The sequence below is a fragment of the Myotis lucifugus genome, unplaced genomic scaffold (assembly GCF_000147115.1).
Source record: "Myotis lucifugus unplaced genomic scaffold, Myoluc2.0 scaffold_189, whole genome shotgun sequence".
Lineage (NCBI taxonomy): Eukaryota > Metazoa > Chordata > Mammalia > Chiroptera > Vespertilionidae > Myotis > Myotis lucifugus.
This window is the reverse complement of record NW_005871237.1, coordinates 1627320-1647212: the sequence shown is the minus strand read 5'-3', so window position 1 is coordinate 1647212 and position 19893 is coordinate 1627320. Positions and strand designations below refer to the sequence as shown.

At 35.9% G+C, this 19893-nt stretch overlaps 1 protein-coding gene across 1 annotated transcript in view; it reads right to left on the bottom strand.

The window, feature by feature from the left end:
• Positions 1 to 19893, bottom strand: part of MSRB3 (methionine sulfoxide reductase B3) — a 138598-nt gene that overhangs the window by 115384 nt on the left and 3321 nt on the right. Inside the window, exons 2-3 of the mRNA XM_023760669.1 lie at positions 2357 to 2465; positions 656 to 733 (exon numbers count right to left, since the gene is read on the bottom strand). Coding sequence (XP_023616437.1) covers positions 656 to 733; positions 2357 to 2465 — 187 coding nt within the window. The remainder of the gene's footprint in view (positions 1 to 655; positions 734 to 2356; positions 2466 to 19893) is intronic.

Genomic DNA, 19893 nt, shown 5'->3' with positions numbered 1-19893 from the left:
GCACGGGGCTTCTAGGATTTTCTCCTCCTAGATAAATACATTTTTGGTAAGAATTTTCCTTTCTTGAATAAAATTCATAATCTCCAGAATACACTGTCTGAATTAACTTTTTTGTGGAAAAATCTATGCACTGCCTATTTTATAGTAAACTATTGAGATCTTTAAAATAAAGATTTTGGACCAATGCAAAAACTGTTAAACTCATGTCATGCAATTTGCTTCTATACGTACAAGTATCTGTTATAATTCCCATGTTACTTTCAATACAGGTATTGCCCTTCATTGAAGAAATATGAATAATCAACTTGGTGGATATTATTCCACCTGTAGGATACACATGAAGAACTTTCATTATGGTCCAATAAGTAAATGTAGGGCCATTACTTGATAGAAAAATTCAATAAATAGAGAAATATTTTTATACTCACCAAAATCTTTTATAGCTCTGCTAAGCACCATGTTTACTACAATGAACAAGCTAATGTTGGATATTTGAAAAATACAAATAGTGCAAAATCAACAATTACTTTTATTTTGTGGGAGGGAAACAGAAATATGAAAATCTAGTAATGTAAAGACTCTAATATGAACAAGCACTAACTAGTTTGTTGCCATCTGTGATGTGTCCATAGCCAAAGGTTTGTAACATACTTACTTGAACAATGGAGTTCCACAGACAACACATTTATATATTCCAGGATCTTTGTGATGAGTATATTCTCCTTCGAAGGCACTGATAAACAACAAACAGAGCATTTAAAAAATTAAGTAAACTTAGCATTATTTCTTACAGAATGTATTTACTTAAAATATATTTCTCTAATAAATCTTTCAAGGGCTTTTTGTCCTATAATGAGAACAGACCAAACATATGGAAATCTGAACATTACTAATATATTTCAAATCTATATAATAAAATGTGCATATAACTACTCCAAACTAGTCCAGGTTAAATAAAAAAATTAAGCCATGTAGTTACGTAATGCTTAGGGGGGGAAAAAATCCTATTAAAAAAAAAAAAGCCTAGTTCAGATTTGCAGAAAAAAAGAGACAACATTATTACATAAGATTTCTGCTACTCTGTAGTGTCCAAGAGTGTACACCAGAAAATGCAGAAGGATCCAAAGACTGCAAGTGGAAGGAGTCTTGTTTTTTGGTTTGAAAAGGAATATTGCAGCTTTAAGGGAATATTTTTCTAAGTTAACAATCTTAAAGGCTAGGAGGTCATTCAGCTAATACAAATCAGCTGTGCTAGCCCAACAAAAAGTCTATGTGCTCTGCAGCTTGTTTTTATTATCCTTTCACCCTCTTTATGAGGTCCAATTTTTTTATAAACAGAATTTTTAAGAATGACCTAATCTCTAGTTGTTTGTGTGCATTAAATCATTTTGCTAGTCATGTACACAACAGGACGGGTAGAAGTCCTCCTGGGCTAGGACTGAAGTCCGCCGCTAGCTCATTGTGTAGTGAGGGTGGACTTTGTCAGGGATTCAACACTTGGTAAATTCAGTAAACAATATCCACTGTGACAGGAAGAGAGTGTTGCCTATTAACAAGAACCCCATGTGTGGTAAAGAGCTCTTTCAGCTCATGAATGAAAACAAGAAGTTACATAATTAATAAATTTGGATCAGAGGTAAGTTACGGCCTTATGCCAAGCTCCATGGTATAAATTAGACAACAAAATGGTTGGATCTTGGCAAGTTACCTTTGAGCTGGAATCAGCTGAGAGAGACTTTATTCACTAAAAAGAGTCTTGGAAGTGAACAAACTCTTTTTTCAGGACTTAGGGCGAACTTCCAAGGACCAAAGCCATGTGAGGGCAGTTATTGAAAATTTTTGACATTCCAACCACAAATGAGCCAATAAATACTTTCTCCACATGTGCTTCAAAAAGAAATTGGAGTGGGGTAGAAAGGAACTAAATTATGCTACCTTCTTTTTGCAGCCAAAACGTCTATACTTACAATGGCCACCTTCAAAATTTCAGCATCCTGGCATAGCGCCATGTCCCTCATGGTTTTGCTTACTGTGATGTCTTCCCAAAAAATGTACCTAAATCGCTATTACTTCCACACATTTTGTAGTAAACTAAAAACAGGCCCTTAATAAAAGCCTTGTGACTTTACATAAGATAGAGTGTTCATTAAATGGGGGAAAGAATAAATAAAACTTAGTCTTAACCTAAACAATACCATTTTCAAACCTTTCCAAGGATCCTAATTTGTAGTCTTTAGCAAATAAGTGTGGAATCCTTTAAATGTCAAGGAAGAGGATTCAAAGGCAGAAGTGGGTGGAGGGGAACGAAAAAAAAACTAGCTTTCGCTTAATGGCTTTTTCTTACATTTCACCTTACCTTTCGGTCCCTTTCTCCTGAGTGACATGATACTGCAGGGGTGTCAGCCGCTTCCTCAGTTCCTGCTGGGAAAAGACCACCTTACAGTTCTTTCTATCCCTACATGACCCTGGAAAGAGAAAGGATAAAGAGGAGGAGGCTTTTTAGCTTGAATCCTAAATAATTGCTTTGGCTGGCCGCCACAGCACAGCTTCTGCAGTCACTTGTCAATGACCAGATCAGTCCCTAACGCACAAATTTACCTGAACTGCAGCTGATTATTTCTCTCCATTAAACAACAAAAAAAGTGTCTCAAGATTCAGGTGGTTGCACTGGAGCACTGACAAGGTGCTGTATCAACTGCGAGCACATGACAGTAAAAACTCACTGAACACTCACAAGATGGGAGCGCATCCTTTCTGCTTCCCAATACCTTGAAATTCTTTTTTTCAAATAGAAAATTTTAGAAGTATAATTCTATTTACACTGTATGTATAAGATGATGGGCATATTATTACACAATAATTATCCATTCAATAATGTTGGGTTTTATAGTACAGAGCAGCTTCATCATTCAATTTACATTCTGGGTGATTTAAATACCATCTTATTTTTTTAAAAAAACACAAAAAAAAACTAAAAATATATTTTTCATGGCCAGGAATTGTTGTTTTCTGTGATTCTGTTAGATACTTCACTAGATTCTATAGAGTTCTCAAAAACAAATGTCTTTTTAAAGACTGTATCTTACCATGTTAAACAGGCAGCAAGAAACTTTTCATAGACCCCAGGAGAAGACATTTTACACTAACGCAGACTCAAGAAGTTCCAAAGAGAGCGTGATAAAAATAGGGAAGAGGAAGGCCAAAGAGAAGAGGAATCGTGAATGCGATTTTACTTAGAGACCTACATTTTCTTTTTGCAAAGTATATCTAGGAACACTTCACTGATTAAGTGTACTTGAAGGGTGAAATAATTTTAATGCGATTCTAATAACAATGGCAGCTTTTATTTCAACCTATACAGACTGCAGTAAAATGTTCAGACAACACCTGTTTGTATGTAGTATTTTATTTTACCTGCACAAACGAGTGAAAAGAAATATAACTCCAGGACAAGGCAACCTTCCCGGCTGCAGTAAAAGTGCTTTTCTTTGCCATCCATCACAGGGGGAAGGAGGCTCACAGATGGCCCTACCTGCAAACATTTCTTGTCATGTTCTGAAATTACTAAAAGAAGGCTTGCTTCGTTTCCTGAATATTAAACTCAACGTCTCTTGAAATATAAAGACATATGATTTAGGTGTAGAAATGCTTTATACTTCTTTTACTTTTAAGGCACCTAATGTTCACAGTATGTGAGTTCCTTGAAATTAAACTAGGAGAAAACTAACCAGTTACCCTGATGGTGGGATGGAAGGAGGATATCAGCTTCCAGACTCAGGGCCACCAAGGCAGAGGGGTTGGTTCTCTAGGAGAAAATACGGAGGCAGGAAAAGAGCAAACCAGAGGCAAAGGGAAAGGTGCACCTTGGAGCAGGCCAGGGGGTTGTCAAACAGCGCCTTGCCTGACCTTACACACAGCGCATCGGCCCTGCCCTGGCCTGGCAAGATCCTTAGGAAAAGCTGGCCTATCGTTAATGGCAAGATGGCCTCTCCTCTCACTGGGCGCACCCCATGTTACACTAGGCTTTATCCAAACACCTACTACTTACACTGTTAATACGTACCAAGGAGGAGATAGAAATGTTTCCCTGAGAAATGTTTGTCCTGTCAGAACAGACCTCTCCACAGCTTGAATGCAGAACTGCTCTTTCTTAAATTAAATAAGCCATTGACTGTGATAGGCCCCTTTCTGTTCAATTCACTATAGACTTCTTAGACGTTATCTTTTTGTTTTTCTTTCTTTGTTTTCTGTAAGGGTTATATCTTTGTTGATTTTGTTCCCAAAAATCATTAATTGCAAATTTAACACAACAAAATATCCTGTTTGAAATTATTCTTCCCAGTGGCATGGATAGTTAAAATCTGTACAATTAGAATTAAACAATTCTGTCCAAAATATTTTTGCTAATATATGTTCATTCATACAAAAAGACCAATTGTGTTCCCAAAGTTGAGAGAACTAAGCTACCCATCTGTATGTCATTTAGTACAAGAGAAGCAACTGCAGGTTTAAATTACATGGTATTGGATTGCAATTTCCTAACATTGGATGCTTTTCTGCTTTTTTACCTTGAGTCATTTACTAAGGAGTGTTCATAAAAAGTAGCTTAAAGCACAGATGCTTGCAAATCGTTTAGGCAAAGATGTTTCTCTCTTTTTCATTCCCCTCTCTCAAAAATCTCTCTTTTCTGAGGAAAACGAATAAAACTGTTGGTCAGTATTGACGAACCATGTCAAGTATTTGTAGGAGAAAAGGTAAAATTGAAAACATCTGATTGAAGCAAATAATACAAACATAAAAGCTTTACTAGTGAATGAAGGGTATTGAAGAGACTTTAGCTCATAGATTAGAAATTACTTTTGATCTAAACATTGTTAAAAACAGATTATTTCCCACCATGAACCATCTCATTAACTGCACTGCAGAGACCCGCCGTAACGGCAAGCTTTGAAAGAGTGCTGCTGTACCTTTTGTTAGTCTCCGTCTTATTGGGGAGGGGGATAGAGATTTCATTCCAGCTTTCTTTGTTTGTCTTTCAAGAACCACTAAAGCAGTATTCACACAAATTTTGTAGGAATGTGCCCTATGTCATAGCCTACAAATTATTTGGTTTTGGTGCCCTTAAAGGTCATCTTCCAAATTAGCAAAATTTTCCTACATCCTGGCTTTTCAACCTTAAATATAAATATTGTTTCCTAACTGTAAGTGAGGTTTGTTCTTTAAGAAAGGCTAGTGCTTATTTAAAGTTGTCAACTTGGTACATTTTTATTCTTTGGTCATACTATGTTCTCAAAATAATTAGGCTGTGAAAGTGTACCTAATAGCAAAAGGAAGTATATGTCAACTAGAAACAACTATTGTGATTTTATATGAAACAACTCAATGAGAAGTTAGTCAGATTTTAATACATTTCTTGTCACATGGTTTAACAATAAAATACTTCCAGGACAACTGAAAGCTATACTATTACATTAGTTCTTTAGCATCACAACCAAAGATTGGCATATACAGGTCAGAGCAAAAGTAGGTTTACAGTTGTGAGTACATGAAACAGAGTTTATTCTTGTAGTATTTTATTTGTTATTGTTATTTCCCATACATACAACTGTAAACCTACTTTTGTCCCACCCTGTATAAACAAAGAAAAGCTTAGCTTTTGTCTCTGATTTCCTTCTTCCTATCCGACTCACTTTCCTAAAGTCATGTGGTGCCACTGTTAATTTTGAAGAAATAATTTCATTTTGAAATTCTAGAATAATTCATTTGATGGTTTCCCTTTACTATCTTCACTTAGGTACTATAATTTTCTTATTACCCAGGGTAATTTAACATTAGTATTATGTGACATCTGCTCAATGACCTCTAAATTGGCTTAGAAGTATGTTATGAGAAGACTTTTCCCTTTATTTAAATGTTTAATAGAGTACTTTGAAGGTAGAAGTGTGTGTGTATACATGTAACACAAAGTATATTTGAGGGGGCAATACTGCCACTTTGATATCTAATCACAATACCATTCTCTACAGAGTAACTTCGGTATAGATAAGATCCATCATGGACCCAAACCAAGGGCATTTATTTACTGAAATATGACCAAAGCCTCTTTTTATATTAAGGCTTGTTCCATGTTGTTGCCTCAGAGGCAATATTGTCTTGAAGCTCCAATGGGAAACCTTTGCTCTAAGGAGTAATCAACTTACAGCAAGAGTCCATGTTCTGGCTCGGCCTGCTTCCCAGTCATGTGACCGTAGCCAGGCAGTCTCTGACTTTGTACTACCACCCTCACAGGTCTGCTCTAAGGAGCACAGTACCACTTAGTAAACTCTGAACAAATGCAACATTACGTTATCTTTCTGATTATAGTAAATCCCGCAGTGAAAACTGTATTTTAAAAGGGAGCCAGGTCAGATATTTCAGTGTGCTGCAATAATTTACTGGTAATTAGTTTTCTATATTAATTCCCTCAGAACAGTATTTTGCTCAAGTTATCATAAAAATGTTTAAAATAGGAATTGAGCCCTAACCGGTTTGGCTCAGTGGATAGAGCGTCGGCCTGCGGACTCAAGGGTCCCAGGTTCGATTCCAGTCAAGGGCATGTACCTTGGTTGCGGGCACATACCCAGTAGGGAGTGTGCAGGAGGCAACTGATCGATGTTTCTCTCTCATCGATGTTTCTAACTCTCTATCCCTCTCCCTTCCTCTCTGTAAAAAATCAATAAAATATATTTTTTAAAAAAATGTTTAAAATAGGAATTGAAAGAAAATAACTGAAACTTAGTACCTACTATGTGCCAGGCACATTTCTAGGCACTTTTACGTGAACACATTTAATCCTCTCAATGATTCTGGGAGACAGATGGCATGCCTATTTTACAGACACAGAAACTGAGGTTCAGAGGTTTAACACAACTTACTCAAGACAAAAAGCAAATAGTAGGTATAGCTGCTCAAGCCCAGGGCTGTCTAACTGCAAAGCCCATGGTCATTGTATTTTCTGTGAGGAAAAAATATGTTGCAACTTACTTCTTTAATTTTGCAATAACTTTCAGCTTAAAAACTATCACTGACAACTTAAGATAATAAGGAAGAAAAGTTATAATCACCACAGTACATCCAGAAAAAATAAATACATTTGTCTATTAGCTAACGTCTGTTTTCTGTGTTCATTCCTTCAGCACAGGGTCAGTGACAAGGTTCAAACGGGATTCTCACAAAGTCTATAAAATGTTGAAAGGCTTTTTAACTTCCTGTTAAGAAGTAAATCAGATCTGTTACCTCAATCTTAAAGCACTTTAAAGTCATAAATCTTATATTTCAGTGTGAAAAATCAAAACAAAACCTAAAGATCCCATAACTTTAATTTTGCTTCTAGGATCAGAAAAAAATGAAACTATTAAATATTTTCCCAAGATAATAAGTGAATAGTAGATAATAAGACTATCTTGTTTTGAGTTTACTAGAATAAAACAGTAAAATTCATGTTGAAATACCTTGCTACTATATTTTAAAATAATATACTTTCATTTTAACAAATAAATTTCAGCCGGTTATTAATTTGTCAGATTGGGAATCTGAACAAAATTTTATCCCATATATGCAGTGTTAGGAATTTCTAAATAAGTGGGCATTAATAAAGCCATATCTAGTCCATTTTTGAGGTATCATGTAAAATAATATTCAATAAAGGCTTTTTAAAAGTGCAAAGCACAGGGGAGAAAAGCTCTATGCTTGTAGAAGCATAACCAGTCCTTCTGATTTTTTTCTCAGTGTAGACCTATGTAGGGAAAACACTCATAAGATTAACATACAATCTAAAATGTCATGACACTTGCTTACTGTGCTTAGGTTTCCATGAAACTAGGATTGCAGGGCTTACTTTGAAGACCACTGATCCAACATTTTTTCTTACTTTTTTTTTTTTTAGTTATAAAAACATTGAGTGTCTACAGAATGCCAGGCACTGTACTAAGTAAAATATACTCATTCATTCATTCATTATTTATTGAGCACCTACTATATGCTGGCATTATTCTAAGTACTTAGGATATACCCGTGAACAAAATTAAGATCCTACTTTCATAAAGCTTCCATAGAGGCAGCAGGAGTAAAGGTAGACAGCAACACATAACGATAAATAAGTAAATTATATAGCCTGTTAGAAGGTGGGTGATAAGTATATGAAGGGGAAAGCAAAACTAAGTAGAGCACAGAGGACTGGGAGTGCTAAAAGTAAGAGCTGTGATCTTAAATAGAGTGGTCAAGGTAGGTCTCACTGAGAAGGTGGCATTTGAGCAAAGCCTGAAGCAAGAGAGGAAGTTGGCTGTGCTGATATCTGAAGGAAGTGCTTTCTGGACACACGTCAGAAAAGGCTAATGCAAGGATCAATATGCCAAGAAGTTCATACTCCAGTGGTAGAGACAGGTAACTGCAATACCAGTGCTAAAACCTGAATATCTACACTAATAAAAGACAATCATGCAAATTGATCGTACCTTTGCTACGCCTTAAGCCACGCCCACCAGCCAATCAGAGCGACTATATGCAAATTAACCCAACCAAGATGGCGGCCAGCAGCCACGGAGTTGGAGCAAGCAGGAGGCTTGGTTGCCCCAATGATCGAGGAAGTGAAGCTTCCTGCCTGCTGCTGCGGGCTCTGAGCTCCACTCAAAGCAACAAAGTTTCAATTATAGAAGATAAATAAACCCAAGATACCTGCTTTCAGTGGGCCGTGGCCATGGAGCTGGAGCCTTGGGTTGCCCTTGGCAATGGAGGAAGTCAAGCTTCCCTCCTGCCCGCCCTGGCCACCTCTGAGCTCCACTCCAGGCTACAAAGTTTCAAATATAGAAGGTAAATAAATCCCAGAATAAAAAAAAAAGAAAAAAAGGAGAGGCTGGGAGCTTCCGTCACCGGGGGAGCTTGGCCAGCCTGAAAACAGCCCTCAGCCCCTCCCCCAGACTGGCCAGGCACCCAGTGGGGCCCCCCCACCCTAAAGAGGGTGTGACCAGCCTGCAAACAGCCATCAGCCCCTCACCCAGGCTGGCCAAGCACCCCAGTGGGGACCTCCACCCTGAAGGGGGTGTGACCAGCTGCAAACAACCATCAGCCCCTCACCAAGGCTGGCCAGGCACCCCAGTGGGGACCCCCACCCTGAAGGGGGTGTGACCAGCCTGTAAACACCCAGGCTGGCAAGGCACCCCAGCGGGACCCCCACCCTGATCCGGGACAACCTTCAGGGCAAACCAGCCAGCCCCCACCCGTGCACCAGGCCTCTATCCTATATAATAAAAGGGTAACGTGCAAATTGACCCTAACAGCAGAACAACTGGGAATGACTGGTCACTATGACACACACTGAGCACCAGGGGCCAGACGCTCAATGCAGGAGCTGCCCCCTGGTGGTCAGTGCACTCCCACAGGGGGAGCTCTGCTCAGCCACAAGCCAGGCTGACGGCTGCCAGTACAGTGGTGGTGGTGGGAGCCTCTCCCGCCTCCTCAGCAGCGCTAAGGATGTCTGACTGCAGCTTAGGTCTGCTCCCCGCTGGCAAGTGGACATCCCCTGAGGGCTCCCAGGCTGCCAGAGGGATGTCTGACTGCCAGCTTAGCCCCAATCCCCCGGGGAGCAGGCCTAAGCCAGCAGGTGATCATTCCCCGAGGGGTCCCAGACTGCGAGAGGGCACAGGCCGGGCTGAGGGACACCCCCCCCGAGGGCACAAATTTTTGTGCACCAGGCCTCTAGTGAATAAATAATTGACTATTTAAATATGCAAAGAACATGTGTTTACACCAGGAAATTTACAATTACATATCTTACTACAGTGTCTCACATTACCTTTTTTTACTTCCAAGAGAAATCTCAGTGAATATCCTTTCAGCAAAGTGCTATACTCAAAATAGCCCTCAGAGAGTATCTGTCTGGCTAAACTTTGAACGGAAGCCAGAGTGCAGGCTCTGCTAGTCTATTCCCTTTCACTCTAGAATCTAGATCATTGTTCTCAATCTGGAGTCATGTGTAAGAAGATACTCAATAGTTGTTTTACGTGTTGAACTTTTTAAAAACACGTTTTTATTGATTTTCAGAGAGAGAGGAAGGGAGAGGAATAGAGAGAGAGAAAAATCGATGAGAAACATCATCGACTGGCTGCCTCCTGCATGTCCCCTGCTGGACATTGAGCCCACAACCCTGGCATGTGCCCTGACCAGGAATCAAACTGAAGCGGTAACCTCCTCTTGGTTCCTGAGTCGACGGTCAACTACTGAGTCACACCTGCTGGGCTATGTGTTGAATTTTTGATGGGCCTAAAGAGCAAAACCCTTTGGCCAAACAATGCATTCACCCTTCTGAACTACTTCAATAACTCTTCCCTTCAGAGTAATCTTGTAGGTGATGGCAGGGAACATGTATAACTGAAGAGAGCATAAAATTAGTACCTAAACTTAGCTTCCACTTTTTTAAAACATTCTTAATTTTCACCTACAGATTCAGTTTAGTTTCATCTGTCCTCCAAGTTCAAAAGATAAATAACACAAAGAAAATAAAACTCCAAGTCTTAGGCATCAGAAAACAACTTTTTTTTACGGTAAAGACTTTTCTTTTCTATATGTGAGAAAAATCATATCTTTGTCATAGTAATAATCCCACTTAATGCCTTTTTTCTGTTTTTCTATTATTTCACCTAAAACAGTTCTATGGATGTTTCAGTAATATTCCATTGATGCATGTATAGAGTTCTAATTAATATCAATGGACATTATAAGCATATCAAAGCAACCCACCATCTTAAACTTCTTGAATTAAACAAGATCCGAGAAATATTTTCAAGCAAGTTTTCCTTCTAAGTAAATAACCTGATAAATTCACCCCTATTCTGTTCACTCCTTTCATCTGTAGACCCTCAGTATTAGTGTATTTACTCTGCAAGGTACTATTTATACAGGCTAATGTAGCATTTGAAATTATCCTCAAATGTCTTTGGTTATTTCTGTTTTATTCTCCCAGGTTATTAATTCTTTGAAGATATAAACTGTTGAGCCTAATATTAACTAATACTTTCTACAACTATTTATTGGACATTGACAATGAATCAAGATCTGTGATGAGCACTGAAAAGTTGAAAAAACAAGCCAAGGTTCTTGCCCTAGGAGAGTACATACTCTAGCAGGAAGAAAAGAAACAACCAATACAATGTGCAGTCTTATAGCAAAAGTATTTGCAAAATTTTGTGTAGACAGAGTTAGCAAAGAAGACATTAACACTCTTAAAGTAGTGCCCACCTAGAGTGACTCTGTCTGGTTATAATTGGGATATAGAATACTCAATTTGCAGAAACAGCATCTATAGGGTCAGAGGGCCAGAGGAAATTCAAACAGGGAACAAAATTCCATCTAGACAAGCTGAGAGATGCAGTGTGATCAGATGTGTAGTGTCAAGGTGGGAAGTACCTTATCCTAATGAAAGGAATGCAGCATCTTTCATGTAAGTGGTATCTATCAGCTAACTTAACAAAGCAAAAAACGAGCCAGGATAAAATGTATATTCAGATTTGTTAGAGGAGAAATTGGGGAGGTGATAAATAAGGCAGTTTTAAAATTAAGGGGTAAATGTGCAAACATTTTCTCTCTATAAATCAATGGGAGTAATTATATTTCCCATGACATCTAAAGCCTATTAATGACTCAAAATTCTACCCTTTAATAGTAAGTTCTCCTTTGTGAGGCTGCATGATTTTCTTGAGAGGAGACAATGGAAAGCTTTGCTGCTACGTTCATCCTGATGGAACATTCACCTGAATGACTCTTTAAGATAGAAACCACATTTTACATTTCTTTTACTTGTGTGCAACAAATTTTTAATTTTTAGTTCATGTGCAGTAGTCATTCTATCAGCATTCTTTAAGTATCAAAAAGAACTAAAGAGTACATGTCAACTATTTAAAACATAATTCCAATACCAAGAGCAAAGATTTTTATATTACTGTGGACCAGAAAGCCTAGAGTTTAGGAAAATATTTAAAACATGTCTTGATCCAAAAAACATTTTCTGTCTTGCAAGGCATTTGAGTAAAAAGAGAATTTTTAAAGGCACTTCCATCATCAAATGACAGTAGTGGAAGAGAAAGTCATTTAACTCTAAGTCTATCTGATTGCATGTGAAACGTCTGACAAAGTTGGAGTTCCCTGTTTTTAATTTTTTTTTCCAGTATGGGTCTTCACTAGAACATCATAGCCCATACAGAAAAAAAAATTAAAAACAGACAGGCTCATTTCCATTCTACATTTCACATGCAATCAAAAAGACTTGCAAAAAATAGCTTTCTTTCCCATTCTCCCCTGCCCCCTTGGGAACACAGACTGCAAGGGAGATGAGAGGTAACCACCCACAGAAAGGAAGGAAAGGAGTCCTCTCTTAGATTATTATGCAGAATTTTATTTAAATATAACATAAGTATTCATTAGGAAAAAATAAAATTTATATTGTCTAAGAGCTCAGCTTTGTAAATTTCTAAAATTACACTGTTGCCAAATCAAATTTAAAATCTGAATTAATTGGCACAATGAGCAAAAAACAAGTCTGCAATTGCTATTCAATAAAGCAGCTAAATCTGAGTCTCTACATTCCAGAAAAATCTGGTAGATTCTAGAGAGAAAAAAAGGTCAAGAATTTTATCACCCAGATAATTAAAGAAAAGGAATTCAGATTTTCTTGAATTATTCAATATCTCCTTGCAGGACAGTGCACAAACCAATATATATTTTTGTCATCTTTGCATGCCAGCACCTCATAATGTGCCTGGGCAAGAGGAAGCACTAAACAAATATAAGTTGTATTTAAATATTTATTCAACTCTCCATTTTAATTATTGCTATTTAAATTTTCTTCCGGAAAGATATTTTCTAAATAATGTCTTTGCATTTTGTTTCTTAGGAGTTAGTTTAAAAACTACAACAACAGTATTTGCTTAATAAATCAGTATAATTATAAAAAGAATGATGGATTAAATTTTTTTCCTCTTTTACTACTCTGAATCTTTTATTCTCTCTCTAGAGCTCCACATTCAAATCTTTTATGTCTAATATTCCATTAACTCTGTGGATTTAAGACTATGAGGTTACCTAATCTAGCATTCCCCAAAATGTATACTGGCTCTGAAAATAAATGCTAAGGTTGTTCCTCCTAGGGGGAGGGGAAGGAGAGAAAGTTTCCATAGTCAAACCAGATTAAGGAAATCTTGCTTACATGGGCTTCTTAATGAAGACCGCTTATGCTGATGTGCAGTATGAAAAATGTGGTATTTTGATGCACCATTATTTTATGCTCCATTAGAAAAGTAAAAAAAAAAAAAAAAAAAGAGTTGCCAATCAAACTATGACACAATGCTTTCTTATCACAATTTTTAAAGCTACATCCTGATCACCAAGATGATAAAATATAAAATGTAAGATGCACATCTTAGAATTTATAAAATCTGGCAACATGCAGAGTATCTCGGTTTGATAATGGGGGTCTGATTTACAGGGTATTCGTAGAACTAAGTCTTTTTATTTTTAATAAGAGTTTGAGCCAAACTGACATTATGTGCTGGGGAGCAAGATCTCAAATGCTTCAAATCCCATATGAGGAAATCAAGGCCCAAAGAAGTTACTTGACATGGTCACACACCTGGTTAATGAGAGCCAGGTTCTCTTGTCTGCAGCTTTCCTCTTTTAAGTTATTCATTCATTACATTTCTCTCTTGAACCCATGCTTTGTTGTGCTTTAACATGCCAATCTTTTACTAACCAATGTGCCCACATTCCATTCCCACCCCCATGCTGCCATCCCCCACCCTACCACCTCCTGCTAATTACATCTACACATTCCTTCAATATCCTTCAGAAGAACTGTTGTTGTTTCAAATCCTATCCAACAAGCCATTTTGCCACTCTGGCAGAAGGAAGCACAATGCTTCTTAATTCTTCTACTCCCTCCCTCCACAGCACAGCAAAAGAGGAAGTGTTTATATAGATTCATAAGACCATCAAGGATATAACTTCCTTCATCCTATATATAACAAAACTTGGACCTAAAGTAGCCATCTTTCTCACCAGGATATAGATTCCTTAAAAACAGAGATCACATTATTTACAATATGACATTATTTTGATACATATGATGATGCTATTTATTCACAACCATTGATTCATTCAACAAATATTTCTTGAACACCTATTAGGTAACAAACACAATTCTAGCTGCTGAGATGGGACAGTAAGCTAAATAGACCCCAAATAAACAGTCTGCCTTTCTGGAGCTCCCTTTGCAACAACCAAGGGTTTCCCTGTCTTAGGAAAAGACTTTGGCTGATCAAACCAAACACCTTTCCCAGACTTATTTAATATGCCCCCCGAATTTTAAAATGTTTTTCTAGTTATTCCTCCTTACAGCCAGAGATAAAAGTTGCACAAAATAGATTTCTAGGAAACATCAGATAATGTTGACACCTGATGCTAATATATAATTGAGAAAATTTTAACAAGTATGTTTAATAAGATGAAGAATAGGAATAAAAAATTAAACGGGCTGGTGGTAAAAACAAACCACTAAATGCAAATTAAGCTTTCCAATCAGTTTCTTCACCAATACTAATAATATAATCGCAAGCTCTAAAACGTATGATGTTATCTCTCAAACTTATGATGTTATCTAAAATTTGCACAAGATATATTAAAATATTAATCAAAATGGAATATAACATGAAGAGCTTTATCATTCTATGAGCTAACATGCATTTCTGCAACAAAACCAAATCTTAAAACCTACAGCTACAGAATTTTGCATTTCCTTTGTTTGCTTAAAATTCAAATAATCTAATTCTTTAAATCAGCATTCCCTTCTTTGCAATTATGTGGCTGAACATATTAAATATATAGTGTTGAAGGAAATACTTATCATAGTAGTTATTGAGTAAATTTAAATTCTATAAAGGTATACCTCTTACAAACCACCTAAATAACTGACACCTTTGTCATTTCATGGTATATTTTTTATAACATGTATTTTATGTGACTAATACTAGTGCAAAAACCTAAATATTTTAGAAAAGGAGAAAAATAGGGATTTGAAATAAATGAGATGGGGATTTTAAATTTTCAAATAAATGGTTGCTTTTAAATGCAAAGGCACAAAAAGTAGAGACAATTTGCAATTGCATCTCAGTAAAATTTATGTAAAGCATTTTAAATTAAAATGTATCTAGCAAAAGCAGCCATGAGAAATGAAATCTCTAAATAAAATGTTTAGGATGAAGCTATAAACTAGAAAAGACTGATAATGAAAATTTATCAAGTAACTAGCCTTTCTATTAGTGAATCTTTGTGAATTGTCGTTCATGCCTCATTCCTTCATTAAACACGTGTTTGTTGAGAGTCAAAGGTGGCTCAGTCTCATTTTAATAAATCCTTCTATAATCTGTTAGGTAATATTATTGTGAACATGTGTTTAGATAAATAAACATCTAATAACTCTACCTGTATAATTCTCCACAACCCATATTGTCTAGATAATTTAAGCCTGTAAAATTATCATCTGTTTTTAGGACTCATATGCTTTATATTCTTTCCAATCATTATTAATTAGTGAATTTCTCAAACAAAACTAAAATGTTTTAGTTTTTGTACATGCCCATTTTATCTCTGTTGCTACTAGATTTTGCTATATGTTTTATAATTAATATATAATATTAAAATTTATTTCATATTTAACAAAATATTGACAAAACACATTTAACAACAATATGCCCAACACCTTATTCATACAGATGCAGTGTTCTATAATATTTAGCCTTATGCACAAATATTTTTTAAAACACATGTAGTAATTAGATGCTGTATAGCAACTTTTATGCATTAACTAAAATGTTATATCATAGAGCTACTAAAACATTTTGTTTTGGAAAAATATAGCTACACCAGAGTACTTATTATTGATCAATATTTTAAATATAAACTTTCTTGGTTTCCAAAAATATTTTAATTCATGCAAAAAACAGTTCATGCTAACAGTCAACATGTTAAGCTAATAACATTTTCAAGATTCTATAAAAATTCAAAACATAGCAAAACAAAATGTGAAATTTTCTTTAATTCTTGGGTGGTCTGCTGAAGAAAATTTAGCTGCATATAAAACTATAAATTATTGTTAAATCAGCTATTTGGATGCAAGATAAATTAATCTATGAAAACTTGTTTTAGTTTATAAAAAGTCTACACATGAAAGACAATTTCAATGAGATGTTCAAGCATAAGGAAGTTGGAATCCTATTGAAAATGGAAAAAGGTTTTGTATTCCACAAATAGTTTGAATATATGATAAGCAGAAAAATTTGTGGTTTATAAATCCATATGTTCTTAACTGTTTATTCTTTACATACTTTTGTTTAAGTTGTCACAACGTACCTATGTGCTGTGTAGCCTTATATGCTGTGAAAGAATGTAAATCTAGTGCCATCTACTGGAAAAAGTGGATACTATTCAATCAATTAATTGCAAATTATTTTGTGAATTATGTGAGTTGAAATTTGTATGTCTATTTTTAAAGAACTATTTGTCTTTTTTTAAAAAAATTACTCCAAAGTTTCTTAAGTGCAATCAAATGAGTTAGGTAAGATGAACATGTGGGAATGGTGAAAATGCAGAAGAGAGGGCATTAATCTAAACAGGTGGGAGAGAATTCCATTGGGTATATCAATAGAGAAATCAGAAATACTGTATTCTGATCAATTTTTATATTGGTTTCGTGTGTATCTTTTAGAACACGGGTTTTGAACCCTTGGTCAAATTGGCTCTCTTAAGAGTTCAGAATATCTAACAAAAACCCTTGAAATTATATGAAAAATAGTGTGTAGGTACACATATGTATTTTCTGGATGAGGAGAGTCAGGACTTTATCAAATAAACATGAAGATGGTTTATCTTTTCATGACCTAAAAAGGGTTTTAAAAAACTAAAATAGAAAGCCGATTATTCAGTAGGTATAGAGCACACTGGTGACTTCAATTTTTTTAAAAAAGGTAAATATAACATCAGATACCATCAATGAACTACTGCCAGCTCAAACTACAATAATAAGTAAGTACTTATTTATGGATGTTGTTTTGGTATATATCTCTTAACATGCATTTCCTCTTTACAAATGGAGAATTTAGAGCACAGCAAACAATATTAGTTTGTTCCAGATAAAAGTGCTCAAAAAAGCCAGAATTCTTAATTCTTATTGTAAGTACAATATGCACTTATTCCCTTCCTCAAACAGTTTATTTACCACCAAAACTCAAACTGTTTGAGAGAAAAAGTAAAAGCAAGTCTGGATAATATACACTGAATCTGTGTTGTTATTTGCTTAGCTACAATGCATACCTAAGATATCCACCATAAGTGAGAAAAGAGAAATTGTTTTTCACTCAAAAGACAACCAAACTATCAGCTTTACTTTTAATTTTCCCATATAAAAGAGTCTCAAATAAATTTGTATCTGCTTTATAGCTGTCACTTCATCTCCATGCAGACTTTCCAAAAGTTTATTCATTCATTTAACAAATATTTATTAAGTGCCAGGCACTGTGCTAAGCTCTGGAGCCACAAGTTCCTGATTCATAAGACTTCTAGTTATATAGATTATATCTACTAGAGGCCCAGTGCATGGATTCATGCACTGGTGGGGTCCCTCAGCCTGGCCTGTGCCCTCTCACAATCCAGGACCCCTCAGGGAATGTCGGACTTCTAGGTTTCAGCCCAATCCTCACAGGCCTGGCCTTCTGGCTGAGCAGCGCTCCCACTGTGTGAGCGCACTGACCACCAGGGGGCAGCTCCTGCTTTGAGTGTCTGCCCCCTGGTGGTCAGTGTGTGTCATAGCGACTGGTCGTTCGGTCGTAACGGTTGCTTAGCTTTTATATATATAGGTATATAAATTACTTACAAACACCATTTGCAAAATATTTCTCTTTAAGACTTCTAATTTCTACCTTAGAACAAATTGCCACTAAAATCTAGTAAGAGTAACAACCACATATTATGTGTACGATGTTAGAGAAGAATGTAATTTATCACTGTAATTAGTACTATTTAGACAAATACTCTCACTTGGCTTAAAACTACCATGATATCCAGTCTAAGCTACAATTAGACTTAATTTTTATCAAGCATTGAAACTATGTATAAAATTGTGCCTCTTAATCCCTCCTCAGATAATTGCCTCACTCTTGATCTGGAGGAAAGAATTCCAATGTTCAAACATGGAAGATATTCCTGTCCTCCCACCACTATCTATCAGACTGTTCTGTAAATTCCCAGCCATTGATCAGGGCTGTTTTAAGATTTGTTTTAGCAAAAGCTAAAGTAAAAACAAATGGGGAAAAAATCACAAAATTTCAGAGATGATATAATTCGAATTTCTCATTTTAAAGATAAAGAGACTAAGATCTGGAAAGATTTACTGGTATATTCAAGGTCATGGGAAGTTAATTACAAAGCTGTGGTTAGAGTTTTCTGACTCCTATTCCAGTGCTCTTTTTAATATATAAAAGAAACTGTTAGTAAATTAAGAAGAAATTCCGAGAGAGAAAATTTACCTTTAATTACAAACATGAGCAAACCATAACTCAGATGCACTTAATAAGCTCTAAATTAAAATTATGCTTTATTAAAAAATAAGAAGTAAAGGAAGTCAAAGCTGAAAAATGATAGATCACTCTACTGGGATATGGCCTTCATACAGGTCAATCCGGTTATAATCAACTTTAAGAGCCTGTTCCAATTATTTTTTAGTTCTGGAATTATTTCATATTGAATAATACCTGAAATTAGTAGGGTACTGGCTAGGGAGCAGAAATCTTTTTGATTTACAGAGACTTTTGTTGTAATGGGTTTTGACCAGGGAACAGTAAATTAAAGCAAGACTTCAAACTTTCACCTTAATTTCCTATATCTCCAATTTTGACCTCTTCCCTCCCTACTTGTACAAAGTAATAAAGGCTAGAATTCCCACTTGGATTTCATTTTTATTTTTCAAAATTTAAATAATTTGTTTTATTACTGTTGAACTTAATTTCTTCAACATTTCTATATTTCTACAAGTAAAATTGTGTTTGAGAAATGGGTGATAAAGAATTTGCTAATATTCATTCTTATGCAAATAATGAAAGACTGGCTTTCCTAACACTTCAAAAAGTGTGAATGTCTAAGGAATTATGGAATACTATTCTAGCCAATTCATTTATCAAATTAAAATGGGTTTCCAAGCCAGAAAGATAGAGACTTTCTCTGGGCTTCCAAAGAAATGTGTTCTATACTGATAGGACTTGAATTCTGGCTCAGCAGGATATATAAGAAAAATAAAGAGATCAAGACATCATACTGAGATGGTTATTTCTCTAACATAAAGTACACTTTATTTTATATTAAAATAAAAATAGTTAAGTGAAAGATAGGACTAACTTAAATGTTTTTAAAAGTCTATTGCACTAGAAAATTACAATATATAGAGGTAGATATATAGGTACATACATATATCTATAGATATGTATAGTAAACTTAGTGAATATTTCTATATGGTGCTTGCTCTATGCCAGCTACTGTTCTAAGCAGTTTTCTCATTGTAATCTATTCATTCTTGCAGCAACTTTCAGGTATGTACTATTTATCTTTTTTTTAATGTTTTTATTGATTTCAGAGAGGAAGCAAGAGGGAGAGAGAGACAGAAATATCAATGATGAGAATCATTGATTGGCTACCACCTGCATGCCCCTACTGGGATTGAGCCTGCAACCTGGGCATGTGCCCTTGACTGGAATCAAACCCAGGACCCTTCAGTCCACAGGCCCAATGCTCTATCCACTAAGCCAAACCAGCTAGGGCCAGGTG